The sequence below is a fragment of the Maylandia zebra genome, linkage group LG23 (genome assembly GCF_041146795.1).
Source record: "Maylandia zebra isolate NMK-2024a linkage group LG23, Mzebra_GT3a, whole genome shotgun sequence".
Taxonomy (NCBI): domain Eukaryota; kingdom Metazoa; phylum Chordata; class Actinopteri; order Cichliformes; family Cichlidae; genus Maylandia; species Maylandia zebra.
The window spans coordinates 30,066,511-30,083,060 of record NC_135188.1 but is presented as its reverse complement, the minus strand read 5'-3'; the positions used below and the strand labels follow the sequence as shown (position 1 = coordinate 30,083,060).

Sequence of the window (16,550 nt, the reverse complement as noted above, 5' to 3'; positions counted from 1 at the left end):
CCTTCGCACTTCCTTAAACTGTCACGGTGGCGGATTTTTTAGAAAGGAATATCTACTTACTGCTCATTCAAGGTTGGTTTGCGCTTCTTTACGATAGTTTAGTTGAGAGCCAAGCAGAAAAACATGTCACTTCACAGCATGTGTTTTAAAACTGCACTTCCGGTAACGGTATTTTGTAACAGCTCGAGTGTGGTGTGGAGTGCAGGGGCTGGTGGGTGGTAGAGGAGAGTGTGGAGGTGTCACAAGAGCATAGATCAGTGACGCAGTTGGGGGTGCTGATGTTTGAGAGCCTCCACACCTTTCTTCTGGAGAGGTGTGCAGGTGTTGTAGGACATATTTTTTATAGTAATGTTTAATCTGTGCATGTAATGGTAATCTGCTGATTGTTTTCCTAATTAATGCGTGTAAGGAGAGCAGATTACTAAAATAAAGTGTTACATAGATTTGACTTTCATTTTCTTTTATTTTGAAGGTCTGATCATTTTAAATTAGATCAAATTTCCACCTCTGGACAAGTGACTGATATAATACAGAGTAACAGTTAAAATTGGATAAATATATTTGCCAGTAATACTTGCTGCTCCCAGAGGTGTTTCTCCCTCTTTACACCACAGGTGTGTCTTTGGTCCTCTGTCCTCATGACTCGGGTCTTTGTGTACGGCATCCTGAAGAAGGGGCAGCCCAACAACTACCGCATGTTCGACAAGAACAATGGAAAGGCCGAGTACCTTGGCTTGGCATTCACTATCCAGAAATACCCGTTAGTGATCACCACCAAGGACAACATCCCTTTCCTGCTCAACATCCCTGGCCAGGGTCACCGAGTGCACGGGGAGATCTACAAAGTGGATGACCAGATGCTGAAATTCCTGGACACTTTTAAAAGCGTCCCAACGTGGTACCAGCGGACGGTGGTCCAGCTGGAAGTGAAGGAGTGGGTGGGGAAGACGGAAGGAGAGGAGAAGGTGTCACCGGGGAGCATCACAGATGCGTTTGTGTACACCACCACGATGTACGAGCCAGACTGGCGCTCGCTGCCGTGCTATGAGAGCTACGACTCAGAGGGAGATCACGGGCTCAAATATAGGTGTAGAGAAGAGCGGGATTGATCTCATCATGCTGATGCAACTGACAAAGTTGCTTTTATTTTTGTAATTTATCTTATTGCTGTGCACCTAAAACAATGCCCTGTAAACCTTTGTCAAAAAAATGAAGCTGTAATGTCAGACCCTAACCCTAACCCTTTTAAAAAAAAAACAACCTGTTAACAATGTGTAATTGTGTAGTGCTGACTACTTGCTGGCAAATATCGTGAGCTAATAGAATTTTACATATATATTGTATGTAAAAAACAAAAACAAACAAACAAACAAAAAAAACCTGCATGTAGCTTCCAGGTCAAGCTAATGCACAAGTGCTTTGAACCTGCATTGTATGGCCAGCCTGTCCTTCCAAAAATGTGATTGCATAGAAGTCTGTGAGGAAATGACCCAGCTGCTTACTTGATTTATGACCTCACCAAAGAGTTTCCTTGTGTGGTCTCAATGCCATAAATAAGACTATTATTTAATGGCATAGGTTAAGACAGGCTTAGAGCAGGCGTGTCAACCATGAAGCCCAGGAACCAGATTCAGCCCAGCAAAGGCTTCAAATTTAGCCGACTGGGTGGCTTTGGAAACTTTTACAGCTTTTCACACTGAGAAAGATCTCAGATTCCTTTTAATTCTTTTTGTTTACTACAATAAAAAAATGGACTTGTACTGTAAATATGCAATTAAACAAGTTTACACTGACAGAAAGGCGAGTTTTACTGGATCATTTAAATCAAAGCTGATTGTATGTGGCCCATGATGTAAAATGAGTTTGACACCCCTGTCTTAGAGCATTTATATCACACGGATATGAACTCTGGTGTGTTTAATCATTACATTCCACTTGTCTTTGATTACCTCTGAAATAAAAATTAATTCCTGATTTCTTTTGTTTGATCTGTGCTGTGTTTGTTCCATCCAGGGGATAAGCTTTTACTCTGCGTTGTCATAAGCAGAATAAATATCCTGCAAACTACTTACAGGGATTTAGACATATGTATTTATCTTCTTTATTACAAGAGTCACATATTCATGATACAACCTCTCTAATACAGCAGGTGTCGCTAAAAGACAGGCTGTGTTTTTGTACCAGCAAACCAGCAAAGCAAGAGATGTGGCCCCTGAAGTCTGCTGAGGGGCCTCATCAACTACTGATAGTCTCTCCCAATGTTAGTGCACACAGATGCAGAAATAGAGATATGGACTGAGGCCGATGAAGAAAGACAAAAACACAGAGATGAGCAGAAAGAAAAGACACAAGGGCAATGGTTCTTTGAGCACAAAGAAGAAGACAAAACAGTGGTAAGTAAGTGGGACACAAGCAGGCAGCTGGACTTCAAAGTCAGAGGTGGGAAGGAAAAAAATCTAATCCAATTAGACCTCTTCTTTTGACCACCAAATAGGTTGCTGTTTTTGCCTATAGTTTTTGAAGACAAAGTACATCACCTAAAGCCTTTTTGAGCGAACCCAATCTGCCGTTTAAAAGACAAGAAGTTGACGCGGGAAAAAGCAGAAGCTTCAGCCAAATAAGTGGTAGCCTCCAAAAGCTCCGCAGCCACTGACCACGAATACTCCATGGTGATTTCAATGTCGTCAGCCAAAAGAAAAACCCCATCTACATCCACCAAAGCACCGTTGTAAGGGAATTGTGTCCCAAAGTGTGGAGACCAACAACTCCATAGTAGAAGCCATTAACAAGCTAACAAACAAGATTGATCACCTCAGTGTGCAGCTAAGTAACAACATGATAATGGTGGCTAATATTGCCAAGCTAGCTGAAATGAACGCAGCCGTTATAAAAGAGTGTAAAGCTAAACTGTTTGTTTTGGAAAAAAGGCATGCCTCCTCTCAACAAAGAAAACATGGAGCTGAAGGAGAGAGTGTGGGAACTAGAATGGTACATGTGCCACTGGAACTTGAAAATTCAGGGATGGAAAGAAACAAACGACAAGGATTCTTGCAAGGAGGTCATCGACATCTTAGCCAAGATCGCACCACATTGGGCTTCTTCACTGGACAACGCTGTGGACACCGTCCATCGCCTAGGGAAAAAAGAAGCGGGTTGACCTTTACAAATAATAGTTCAGTTCACCGTGAGACACCATCGAGATGCTTTCTGGCAGCTGACCAAGGATTCCCAGGTGTGCAAGGAGCTAGGCATCTACATCAAGCAAGATTTCTGCAAACTAGACCAGGAGGCAGGAGCTGCAGTTTGGCCAAAATAGAGCAAGCCGGAGCTGAAGGGAAGAACATTTACTACAGAGAAGCACGCCCGTTAAGTTTAAGTAGGCAGGTTCATATTACCTATTTGGTACGGTATTATAATGACTATACATAACGACTATATATATTATATTTTTTAGAGCTCTTTTGCATTTTGTGAATTCAATTTAAAGGATTTAGTGTTCCAGTCTCTTGTTTATTTTCCTTTTTATGTCATTTTTCACTTCTAATTTTAACTGTGTGTCTTTAAATAGTAGGGGCTTGAGAGATATTCTTAAAATAAAGTATTTTTGTTTTGTAAAAATGTAAATGCTAACTGTATATTGCTACAAGAAACACACTCTGTTGAGGCAGATGAAAAAATTGGTGTAATCTGTAGGGAGAAAAAATAATTCTTTGTCATGATACTAACAAATCTGCTGTATATTTGTTGAGTTTTGGTTCCTGTTGTTTCACTCTCTCACGTTTCTTGATGTCCACATTTGTGACTCCTGTGCTTCCTTTACTTTTACTGCTACTGCTTTATCCACGTGTGCTTTGTGTCTCCATGATATTTACTTCCTGTGTTGTTTCAAACCAACTAACTTTAACTATTTAAATTATATGAACATGAATGAATGAATATTAATTTGCATAAATGAGTTTGAATTTGTATCATAATTGATACATCTACCAATATTTTTGCTATTTATTGCTTAAAAAAATATTGTACAATTAATTTAGGTTTTTTTGGAGGATTCACACTAATGATGATGATGTAGAAGTCTCAAAAACTCAGAAAACCTCCATCCATCTATCCATCCATCAATCTTCTTCCGCTTATCCGAGGCCAGGTCGTGGGGCAGCAGCCCAAGCAGAGAAGCCCAGACCTCCTTCTCGCCAGCCACCTCCTCCAGCTTGTCCGTGAAAACACCAAGGCGTTCCCAGGCCACCTGAGAGATATAATCTCTCCAGCGTATCCTGGGTCTGCCCCGGGGCCTCCTCCCGGTAGAAATGCCCAGAACACCTCGCCCATGAGGCGCCCAGGAGGCATCCTTGTAACATGGCCGAACCACCTCAACTGGCTCCTTTCGATGTGAAGGAGCAGCGGCTCTACTCTGAGTCCCTCCCGGATGGCTGAACTTCTTACCCTATCTCTAAGGGAGATGCCCATTTCCACCACTTGTATCCACAATCTCGTTCTTTTGGTCATTACCCACAGCTCGTGACCACAGGTGAGGGTAGGAAACTCAGAAAACCTCTATTTATCAAATTTGATATATTTAAAAACGTCCGTAATAACATAGAAACTCATAGGAAAGACAATTTGGGCCATTGGCTAATCTGTGTACTCAAAGTGGAAAATACATTTCTGTTTCTATGTAATGTTTATGGCTACAACAGTGTTGCTCAGAACGAACTCTTATTAACTGACATAACCAATCACCTAAAAGAACTATCTCACAAGTACTCCACAAACAATTTTATAGTGGGAGGAGATTTCAATATTGTCTGTGACGAGTGGCTTGATAGATCACTCTCTAAAATCCAGTCTCATCATATAAATTCATTGTTTAGATTTTAACCTAATAGATCCTTGGAGATTAGTGAACCAACTTCATCAGCCCTTTTTATGGTTCAAGCTCGATCGCTCAGCTAAATCTCATTTTGATTTCTGGCTAATTTCAGACAGTATAATGCAGAACAATGTAGATGCGGGTGTCTCAGCTGCGCCTTTAACCGATCACTGTTTGATACAGCTTAATGTCGCACCTCAACTTAAAAAATAATAATGGATTGGATTTATATAGCGCTTTTCAAGGCACCCAGAGCGCTTTACAATGCCACTATTCATTCACTCTCACATTCACACACTGGTGGAGGCAAGCTACGGTTTTAGCCACTGAAGCAAGGCTGCCATATCGCGCCATCGGCCCCTCTGGCCAACACCAGTAGGGTAAAGTGTCTTGCCCAAGGACACAACGACCAGGACAGAGAGCCCGGGTATCGAACCGGCGACCTTCCGATTATAGATACGCTTCTCAACCCCCTGAGCCACGGTCGCCCAAAAATCTCATAATAAAGGTTACTGGAAATTTAACTCAACCCTGCTTACCAATGAAAATTTTAGTAACAAAATACTTGAACAACTAGAACTTATTTCAAATGATAAAAACCTAGTAAGTAAGGAAAATGTATTTATATAACGCTTTTTGCAGATAAAAATCACAAAGTGCTTTACAACAAAGAAAATGAAAAATGAAAAAAAGACAATAGTTATACTAAAAAGGCCAAAGGTGCATATCTGAGATCCCAAGCCAAGTGGATAGAGGATGGCTATGCACTGACCCTCAATTAATATCCAAAGAAATCTTTACCTTTTACAGCAATTTGGCTGAGGCCAATGGCATAGAATCAACCTATTAAACACCTGATTCCTAAAACTGATGAAAATTTTAAGCAGTACTGTGATGCAGGTATTACCCTTGAAGAGTTAGATAAAGCATTAGGTGCTTTATCCAACGATAAAGCCCCAGGATGTGATGGCCTGACGAGTAACTTTTACATATATTTTTGGGATCATACTAGAATCCTTGTGTTTGAGATGCTCACAGAAATTTTAGAAAATGGTTCTCTCACACACACTATGAAACAAGGGGTAGTTACACTCATACCCAAACCTGGGAAAGATCCGACACTTCTTGATAATTTAAGACCAATAAAACTCTTAAATAATGATTATAATCTTCTAAAACATATTTTTGCTAACAGATTAAAATCAGGCATAACTCAAATAATTTCTTACACTCAGTCCAAATTTATAAAAGGCCACTCAATCCATAATAATATCTGCCTTGTTCTGGACTTGATTGACTATAACTACCTAATTAATAACAAAGGTTTTTCCTAGTTTTAGACTTTTACAAATCCTTCGATATGATAGAGCACGAGTTTATGTTTCAAGCCCTAGATTTGGAAGTGGCTTTAATAATTACTGTATAGAGACACAAACAGTTCAGTGTGTCTTCCACATGGCACCTCACAGAGATTTAGGATCTGCAAAGGAATAAAACAAGGATGTCCAATCTCACCATTGCTGTTTATCACAGCAACAGAAATGCTTTCCATACTGATTAAAAATACTATATTTGGTAAGTAATCTGTTCTAGGTAAAGAGCTCTCTATCAGCCAGTTAGCCGATGACACCGCCATTTTCTTAAATAACTTGAATCAAATCCCCAAAATTCTACAAATCATTGAAAATTTCTCAAAAGCTTCAGGCCTAAAACTGAACTCAGACAAATGTGAGATCTTATACCTTTAAAAGACTGTACTATATCTAACACTTTCAATATCCCTGTAAAAAAATCCAATGTCAAATATTTGGTATGTATATAACTTAAAACAGAACTGAGTTAGAAAACCTTAATATTTGAAAGAAAATGCAAAATTGTAGAACTCATTGAAGTAACTGGGCACAGACAGACTTATTGATTCTGGGTAGAATATTTCCAGGCTAATATACTCTGCATATACATTAGGTGTACCTAAATCAGCAATCAAATCTATTAACCAGCTAAACTTTGATTTTATATGGAAGCAAAAAAAAAAAAACCCTCTATATTAGGCAAGGTAATTGAGTCAAACAATTTGAAGATGGAGGATTGCAAGCTATTGAATTTGACAGTTTAAATGGCACCCTAAAAATAAACTGGCTCAGGTCATTTTTCAAATGTCAAATCAAAATAGCCTATGGTTTTATTTTTTCCAAACAAAATATTTTCAGATCTGTAAAAAAAAAAACGTTGCTAAAACTTAAAAACTCAAGGCAACCGACTGCATTTACGTTTTTAGGTTCTGAAGGATAACTTATAATTTCAAGTTTAGGAGATAAGTTGCTTTAGCTAATGTTTTTGTGTTGACAAAATTAATAATTGTCCTTTTTCTCAACTCATATTTTATTGTTTTTGCAACGTATTTCCTAAAGTTTACACAAGGTATTAGTTTTAGTTTCGGCAACGTATTTCCTAAAGTTTACAAAAGGTATTAGTTTTAGTTTCGGCAACGTATTTCCTAAAGTTTACACAACATATTTTTTTTTGTTTTGCCAATCAATTTCCTAAAGTTTAGAAAAAGTATCTTTCATAGTTTTCATGAGGTGCTCCCTGTTGTACCAATGAATGTTTACACAGTTGATTTTCAAATAACTTTGTGTTCAAACACAACTGCACCACTGACAATGTTGACTTTTGAGATCAGCCATTTTTAACATACTGACAACATTCAGCCACAAATAAAGTCCTTCCAAAAACACAAAAAAAGTCAAATTTTTGTAACAAATGTTACTCATCCAATTTTAAAGGTGGTGTTGTCAGACAGAATATCAAACCTATCTTGATAGATAGTCACTAACAAACGGATTCAAAACATCAGATGGCAGGATGTGAACAACTTCTATCTGGTTTCCATACAGCAAACAACTTTCAAACAAATTTTTCCACCACTTGTCTTTTAATAGTAATCAACACTCCAATTTCCTGTGAAGTTCAGTATCGCGCCACATTTGTTATAAAACTAATACAAATGTACCTAAAACCAGATTATAAAATTTTTTTAAAACAGCTCAAGTTAGAATAAAACCTTTCAACATTTTATAATAACATGTTATACATGAAATCTGCAATCAGTCATGCAAGCCACATTAAGTAAAGTTAGAACAGAAGACATTGATTCAGAACTTTCTGCACCTTAGTTTTCTTAAAGACAGAAATGAACTTTTTTCAGAGCAACTTGCCACAAAACCCAAAAACTGTAAATCAAAACAAATTGCTGCATTCTGTTTTACACAAGTTGTATTTGAGTTGAACATGTTGTCAAATAGGTTAGACTTTGGTTAAGAGCTTGGTTTTGAAGCTTCTTATCCTCTGGGAACAGGTAGATGTCAACTCCATAAAAATGTGTTGCACAGCTTCAAATGTGTACTTGAGTTCTTTGGGAAACTCCATGTTGAGCCCATAAAGTAGGCCAAACAAGTAGGCAAAGGCAGTGGGAAGGTCTGGCAGATCATCAAGAATAATGTCCTCTTCCAAAACAATGGCAGTGTTGACCACTGTGGACTGCGAGTTGGGTCCCACGTAGTCCTCCAGAACAGTGAGGATGCCCACCGTAACACCTCGGGTTGCCCTCTCAACTGGATCTGTATCCTATGCAAAATAAAAAACAACAGTACATATAAGTCTCTGAAAACCAAAACTGAAGATTGAGTAGATTTGCATACTCACCAGACATGTTAAGAAGAGTTTGGTCTCGTCGTCGCGAACAAATATCGGTAACCCTTCCAAACTGATGGTTCGTCGATGCTGGACTATGTTTGAGACCTAAAACAAGGAAATCAAATAAGACTCAGTCTCATTTATAAACCTACCATTTTGTTTTTAAAACACATTAAGTGTTGTTGCTCAAAATACAGCCTTAAGAAATAAGATGTTGAAATGAGTTATTACAGATAATTGGTCATGTTTTTGTCAGATTTTTTTTATTTATTTATTTTTTAAGTAATTTTGATGTGCAACAAATGTAGCACACTTATTACAACATTTATAACAAAAAGTGCCATGAGTGGGATGAGAGTTGAACTGTCTGTCATGACCTGCAATCTGCCAAACACAGCGCTGCTTGTTAGCTTATAATCCCATTCAGGACACACTTTTTGAAAACTAACAATTTTTACATCAATTTAGTAAATATTTAATAAAGTATCTTTCGTTACAGTGGGAACTTCAGGTTCCTCATAAACCAGACACAAATACATTTTTATATATTACCTGTTCATCAAACTTCTGCAACAGGGAATCCATGTCATTGCGGAAAGCAGCTTTTCTAATTCGATACAGCTTAATCAGCCGAAGTGAGTAAGTGTCGAGGGCAGTCAAGAAGGTCCCCATGAGATCCTTGGTGGTAATGCGTGAGAATTCCGCACAAATCTACAAAGCAACAAAAAAAATATAGAAGAAAACTTTTAAAGGTACATTATATAAAAATCACATTGTTTTCAAATTTGGTTAAAAGAGCTTAATTTCAAAACATTTAGTCTCGGTTGATCTATTGGTCAGGCCTTGATTGGATTTTTTTTTTTTCCTTTAGTGGTAGTGGTGGTACAAATTATAACTGACGTATTAAAAAAAACAAAAAAAAAAAAAACCCAAGAAAAATCTGATCGGCAGATCTTACAGTAAGTCTATAGAATACCTAATCAAATGTTGATAAGACAAAATAATGGTTTCAATTGTTACAGGATTCATTGCAGAAAAGAAATAAATCAATAAATTGTATTTTAAATTCATTGAAAAAATTCCATTAATTTTATAGTTATGTAGGAATGAAGTAAGAATAACATCCTGTGGTCAAATTTGTATACTTTCATAACACGTAAGTGACTTTCTCAATCCTGTTCTGTGAGTTTCATGGCTGTTGCCTGCTAAGGGTCAGCACCAAAAGATTCTAGATGCCCAGTGAAGACACGTCATTGCGGCGACCGTGGTTCAGGGGGTTGGGAAGCTCATCTGTAACCGGAAGGATGCTGGTTCTATCCCCAGCTCTCTCTGTCCTGGTCGTTGTCCTTGGGCAAGACCCTTTACCCTACCGCTTACTGGTGTTGGCCAGAGGCGCGATATGGCAGCGTCACTTCTGTCAGTCTACCCCAGGGCAGCTGTGGCTACAACTGTGGTTTCCCTGCACCGATGTGTGAATGTGAGAGTGAGTGAGTAGTGGAATTGTAAAGCGCTTTGGGTGCCCAGAGAAGAGCGAAATAAAAGCAATCCGTTATTATACACAGCAAGTTGACAAGTAAATAGATTTCACTTCAATAGTTGTTGGTAATACCAAAATTAGCTTCATATTTTTAGAGCCAAGTATTTTTTTTATATTTTACCACTAGCATTGTTAGCTCATCGCGAGCCTTCAACCTTTTCTACAAGATATTGGAGTGATACAAACAGATGCTTTTAAAGGTCCTATATCATGTAAAATCAACTTTTTGGAGCTTTTAAACACATTTTAATGTTATTTCCTTAGATTAAAAACCCTCCAGAGTGGTTTTTGGCTTAATTCAGGCATTTCTTAGTTGTCTCAGTGAATCCTTTCCCCATAACCGTGGCTCAGCTCTCTCTTGCAAAACGACTGACTCGTAACATTGGGATTAAAATTTCTTTCTAACAACTCCAAATGCCTTGAAATTTTTCTGGGTGAATAAATGAACGTTTTCCATTTTAGAAATAAGACCACACTGGGGAAAAAGGGAAGAAGAAAAAAAAAAAAACGGAAGTTTTCCTTTAAATATTTAAGAGATTATCTTACCTGTTCTTTCAAGAAGAGAGCTGGCCATCTGAGCTGCATTTCCTTGACCAAGGGCTGCATCTCCACAACTTCTTTCCTCCTGAGAGAGAATGTGATGTCCATCTTTTGGGTGATGAGTGCCATGTTCTTATCCCTCTTCTTCATTTCATCTTCCAAAATGCATCTTTCATTTTCAAGAGACTCATCATTGTAGTTTTCTGGGCCATCAGGGATAAAGTTGACTTCACCTCGCTTTGGTTTCTTTAAGGAAAATCTATTTGAGCCACTGTCATCTTCTTCCCCTCTTCTTTTTCGATTGACTGCAACTTCACTACATCCAGCTTTACTTAGCTTGGAACGGTAGTTGCCAAGCTTGAACTTAATGCTTGTTGCCCAACCATCATATCCTGTGCCATTGCCAGGCTCTTTGAGGCAGGGATGTTTGGAAACTAGCTCCTGTGCAACAGATGTTATTTCATTCTTGTCAGGGTACGCTTTGATTGCAAACATTTCTTGTGCCAACTTGTCTAGAATTTCCATCTTGATGTCTCTTGTTACACTTAAATTTGCCCCTGCTTTCTCATATACCTCATTGCCCTTGCGAAGTTTTAACGCTACATCATAGGAAAAGGTTGGGATAGGAAATGGATTTGGCCACTGTGAAGTGCTACGCATGTAGGTCTTTGTGGATGAGGATGGGCTGAAAGAAGATGCTGAACTCACACTGGCTGTATCAATAGATGAGATAGCGCTATGATCAGATGGAGTCTGTGGTGGCGAGGCTGATGCATTTTCCTCCCAAATGAGGTGCAACACTGCCCGTCCAGCAGGTAGCTCCTTAATATCCATCAGGTTGCAAAGTGCGTTCCCAAAATCTGGGTCTTCATATTGTATTGCAAAGTCACCTTCAAGTCCAAGCTTTGCTTGTAGTTCATCTTGAAGCTGCTTCACAGATTCTGGAACAGTGGACAGTTGGATTTTTCTGATAAGTTTTGGACTGACGTGGACTCGCAGTAACAGGGCCTGTGAAGACAAACCAAAAAAAAAGGGCGCAATTCTAAATAATTGACAAATTCAAAGTAATCAACTGAAAACTATTTATGAATAATACATACCATCACTTTCAATGCAGGAGGCACGTAACAGGTGTCACCATCAGTTGTCCATCTACGCAGTATTCAGCTAAAGGGTGGTAATCATTCAAATCTTCTGGGTCAAGTATTTCCAGATCTTTGTAGCTGCTGTCAAGCCGATATGATCTGTAGTGTTCCATAAACCAAGAGGAGAGCTTTGTAGCAACAAATGACACTTTCCCAGAGTCTACCAAAATGTTCAGTATCTTGTAGAATTCAGGTAGTCCACTCAGTTGTCCTGATGAAATGATCATGCCTTTAACATACTGGGTCCCATACAGATAAACACATTTAGCAAATGACACAGCTTTTACCTGTGGATATTTCAGTTTCAAGCACTTCTGAAGATTTTCATTCAAGAAACAGATGTCAACTGTGTCAATATTATCAACATGCAGACTTGGTTTAAAAAGACTGTGACCATCTAACAAGTATGCCATCATTTGTTGATGCTTTGAAGAAAGTGTTAGTAGTATATTCTTAAAACATTGGACATCATGCACAGTTTTCTTGAAAAAGTTGTGCTTAGATTCAAATCGAATAGTCCACAAATCAACTAAGGGACCAAAACAACGCACAAGATGACTATAATGTTCAATATAGTGGTGTTTTGGCTTCAAATTAAAATCAGGAAAAGTCTCTATCAGTAATCGTCGATGATCCAATATTTTGGTGTCCAAGTATGACAATATTTCTTCTGATAGAGTTGTCGAGACAACAATTTCAACAAGCTCCTTAAGGTCCATCAATACTTCCCATGATGGCTCATGTTCTGGTATACGGGTCCCAATGATAAAAGGCAGCAAACGCAAAAGTGTCCAGTTTTCATGTCCATTGCCACTCACTCTTCCTGTTCCAAAACTGGCTTTTGTAATTTGTTGTGGCTTGTTGAGATTATCAGAGAATTTATATGGAAATGATTTTATACGTTTGTTTAATCCTTCAAATGTAATAAAACCCTTTCTGATTAAATCTTGAAGACACAAACACAATTCCACAGGGACAACACCTTCAAAGAAATCATGTAATATATCTGGAGGAAATCCAGTGACTGGATGAAAATAGGACAACGCACTTAAGGCACAGGAACCTTTGACACCACACACACTTTGTCTTTGACCATCCTCAAGCTCTTCTAGAAAAATGTTATGCTGTTCCACAGTTCTTAATGGAAATTCTGTAGGATCAAGAGCTGCAATCTGATGTTTATCAATACTACAAAATCGACAAAATTTGTCGACATTAAAGGACTCCAAAAAGCCTGCAAGGCTGTGAGCCCCAAGGTTATCTGCACAGACACAAAATACAGTTCCCTTTAAAAAACTATTTAAAGATTCAACATACACCCCTGTGCTTTCAAGACATTTTAAATCCTCAATGAGTGGATAAAGAAAAGCATCATACCCAAACTGTTTAACGTCTACACTTTTACCAAGAAGAGCAAGCTGTATTGAGTGTAATGTAGAACGAAACCTTGCAGATAAGTTGAGTACAACCCAATAGACAGCAGTTATTTTATGAATTTTTCGAGATGTTCCTAAAGGGTTGCATATTTCAAAGTCGTCAATATACAAAGCTAAACTAATGCAAGTATCTTGCAATCCTAAAAGCTTGTTGTTTTTGAAATACTGCCCATCTCTAAATGATCTGTAACCTTCACTAATTTCTTTATCAAATGCTAACTTTTCAAAGAAACTTTTCTCTTTCAATAAGTTCTCCAAGACCTGGTTTACTGAGACATAAACAAATGTATTTCTAGTTCTCGCTTTGTAGATGTACTCTGTAGGCTCAATTACATGAAAATTATTCTTGAAATAAATATTTCTCTTGTAATCAGTAGATAATGCACCTTTTGGTTCTGTTGAGATAATTAATGGGTTGGTTTTGAAAAGTGCATCATTTATATTTTTAATTACATCATCATCTGCCTCAATGTTCTGTTCAGCAAGCACCTGTTTGATTCTTTGAAATGAATGAACCTGAGAAAATTTTAAAATGTCACTAATTTCCTCAATAATTCTCTGCAAAGCACTTTTAGAAACATGTAACAATGTTTGCATGCATAGAAAAAGTCTAGCTATTTTATGTTCAAGACATTGGTAATCTACAAACTCATTGTCCTCTTTATCACTTGATGCTACACCTGAACCACTTGGTAATGTCTCTGGCTCCTGAGAGGTATTTAAGGATTTATCAGGGGAGCTACTTTCACTAGGACATGCATTTGCATGAGAAATCAGTCTAATACAGTTTTCTATATCTTTTGAGTTTTTGTGCTTTCTGCTTGTGTGTGACGTAAAGGTTGTTAAATTGTTGGTAGCATAGTCACATTTTTGGAAAGGACAGGATACAGTCTGATTTTTTTTTAAGTGCCTTAAAATATGTGAAATAAATGTATGCTGTGAGCAGTTTTCCTTAAATTCACAAAAATCACAAAAAAATGTTGAGATCTCCTGCCTTTTCTTAGCCCTGTTGTGTGATCTGCTAAGGTGAGACTTCAATGCCCCTCGTGTCCTGAACGAACAGACGCAGTCACTGTAAACACAGGGCAAATGAAATCCTCTTCTATGTCGTAGCTGGTGATGTCTTAAGAGTACTTCTTGGCTTGAACAGACAAAAGAGCAGAACTGGCACTGCATACAAAAGCTATAATGAGAAGAGAGGAGAGGACAGTGTCAACAATTCAAAAGAAACCTGAATTAATCTCAAATTACCAAAGTTACATTACCTGATAATGTGTTTGGGGCGGGGGGCAGGCACTCCTGTTCTGATTCCTCTCCTTACCAACTCCTCATCAGTCCCTCATAAATCAGGACAAGCAGTGGTCTGGAGTTGGCTTTTAATTCTCTAAATAAATAAAAATAGCAATTAGTTTTAAAATAAAATACCAGCTTCCTGACATTACTTAAGAATTTTTTTCTCCTGTCCTAATTTTTTTGGCTCACTAAAGTGAGCTGATTCTGCCTTGTAAAATGCCATGTGAAACACAGTAAAACAAATAATTTACAAAACATACATTACATCAAATGTTTAATTTATTTAATTTATTATTAACAAATTGTATTCTACATGGAATGCACCAACAGTATACTGGGATGTATTATGTAAGCCAAGGATAATTTTGTGTGATTGGTTTTACAACTTAGAATGACAAACATTGGATTGAGAGTATGAGTGGGATAAAACTCCTGAAGCATCTGTTTAAATTATCAGTGCATTTATTAATGGTGCTCCATAAATAAACCAAAACAATGTTGTTTTGTGCATAACAAAAAGCTCACAATTGTGCAGTCAAAATGTAAAATAAAAGATGCTGAGCATAATAACAAAGACAGATTTTGCAGCTGCTCTGTTTCCAAGTTCTACTGCGCAACTGACAGCCTGGAGTTTGAAATCCTCTTTGTAACCATGTCTCTTACAGGCGCCATTTATGGTCCTTACACGCATAATATGGTAATATTACGTTGAAGCAGAGTACGTATCACTCTGCGAGGCTCCTCGGTAGCCGTAATGCTCCAACAATCCATCAAGCAGTGCAGCTTCATAGCTTACCAAAGTCGTACCAAAACATTTTTTGACATATTTTTTTAAGCTGTGTACCACATAAAATTGGTTCGAGGTCAGTAAGCACAACCAGAATTCATACATAAGGCAGACTGTCGATTTTTGAGATGAAAGGATTTTAGGCCGTGCGTCAACGCGTTAGCCCGGTTAGCTCACTAACGCCACCCAGCCCCACGCACGGGGTGATCCGCGGTAACTAGTTAACGGAGATTTGCCCCGTTAATGCAGTTATGGCATTAACTTTACGCTGACAGTACTAAAATAGTAATCTTCAAATGTTTTCTTTTTACCGACCAGCTCCTCTTTGATAGCTGCCGTGTCCATCTTGTCGTTGCCTGCAGGTGAAGCGATGGGGGAGGGGGAGTTGTGTTCAGTGAAGGAGAGAGGCGGAGTAACACAGCGTAGAGACAAAAGTGGACGAAAGAGAGGCAAACTTGCGGCTCCACGAGTATAATGATAATGTAGACTATATCGATATAAACTATATTGTCACATCTCATATTTCATTTAGTGGAGCTCGCTGGCCATGAGGACTCCACCACCCCGTTCACACAGAAACTAAAGCACACATTTTATTGGCTAGATGTGATTCGAACAAATTAAACGACATGGCAGCAGGCGCCCCCGAACTTTATTTTATTTTATTTAAATAGCGGTGGGGGGTTGCTGCCGTTGGTCATGAGTGAGCCAGCCTATTTTGTTTCGTTCGGTGGTATGGCGGCCACAGACTGCACTTCATGAAATACGCATAGGGGGTGTCGCGGAGGCTTGTCAGATATGAGCGCGACTCTTTAGTAGCGAAGTTTGTCGGATTTTCATTGTTTTGTGACATGGCACGTAGTTTGTGACATGGAATCTTAAATGATATAGTAAACACATACCCATAAGCCACAAGGCTTCTTAGCCAAGAAAGTAATGCTATGCTAAGTTTCGGAAAAATACGAAGAACTTCAGTTGTGATATTTCTAACAGACAAATTGAGACTGTTCAAACATATACTGTCTGATATAATAAAAGAAACATTACTTGCCTTTAGAAACTTGAGATGAACAGCTCCTAGCCTCACGTTCTCATTAAGGCAGACGGGCAGGTGGCTTTCAGTCCTTGCAAAAGCGCAAAGTAGACCCCGTAGCATCCAAAAATATGAGATGCGCATGCGTACTCAGGCACAGAAAGGCGCCAACAGCTTCAACTCATGTAAAACTTGAATTCATTCATTTTGCCA

General features: G+C 38.4%; 2 protein-coding genes and 1 long non-coding RNA gene across 3 annotated transcripts; 1 reads left to right on the top strand and 2 right to left on the bottom strand.

Annotated features, from left to right (window-relative positions):
* On the top strand, nt 1–1,974 carry LOC101480356 (gamma-glutamylaminecyclotransferase B-like). Its single transcript, XM_004570133.2, has 2 exons — nt 1–72; nt 615–1,974. Exon 2 carries the CDS (start codon nt 639–641, stop codon nt 1,107–1,109), a length of 471 nt encoding a protein of 156 aa, XP_004570190.2. The 5' UTR covers nt 1–72; nt 615–638; the 3' UTR covers nt 1,110–1,974.
* A 6,159-nt stretch (nt 1,975–8,133) lies between these two features.
* LOC143415086 (uncharacterized) lies at nt 8,134–14,001 on the bottom strand. The gene is made up of 5 exons (XM_076880474.1): nt 11,744–14,001; nt 10,650–11,651; nt 9,119–9,277; nt 8,576–8,671; nt 8,134–8,497 (listed from the first exon to the last, which is right to left on the bottom strand). The coding sequence occupies exons 1-5, from the start codon at nt 11,744–11,746 to the stop codon at nt 8,177–8,179; spliced, it is 1,581 nt and encodes a 526-aa protein (XP_076736589.1). The 5' UTR covers nt 11,747–14,001; the 3' UTR covers nt 8,134–8,176.
* A 37-nt stretch (nt 14,002–14,038) lies between these two features.
* LOC143415042 (uncharacterized) lies at nt 14,039–16,084 on the bottom strand. Its single transcript, XR_013095648.1, has 3 exons — nt 15,620–16,084; nt 14,490–14,608; nt 14,039–14,407 (listed from the first exon to the last, which is right to left on the bottom strand). It is a non-coding gene; the product is annotated as an uncharacterized LOC143415042 (long non-coding RNA).
* Between the last annotated feature and the right edge of the window lie 466 nt (nt 16,085–16,550).

Excerpts from the sequence above, each read along its gene's own strand:
- LOC101480356 (XM_004570133.2), top strand. The coding sequence starts at position 639 with ATGACTCGGGTCTTTGTGTACGGCATCCTGAAGAAGGGGCAGCCCAAC.
- LOC143415086 (XM_076880474.1), bottom strand. Across the intron at positions 8,672-9,118 it reads TGCAGAAGTTTGATGAACAG|GTCTCAAACATAGTCCAGCA; the intron begins GTAATATATAAA and ends TCCTTGTTTTAG. Across the intron at positions 8,498-8,575 it reads AACTCTTCTTAACATGTCTG|GATACAGATCCAGTTGAGAG; the intron begins GTGAGTATGCAA and ends TATTTTGCATAG.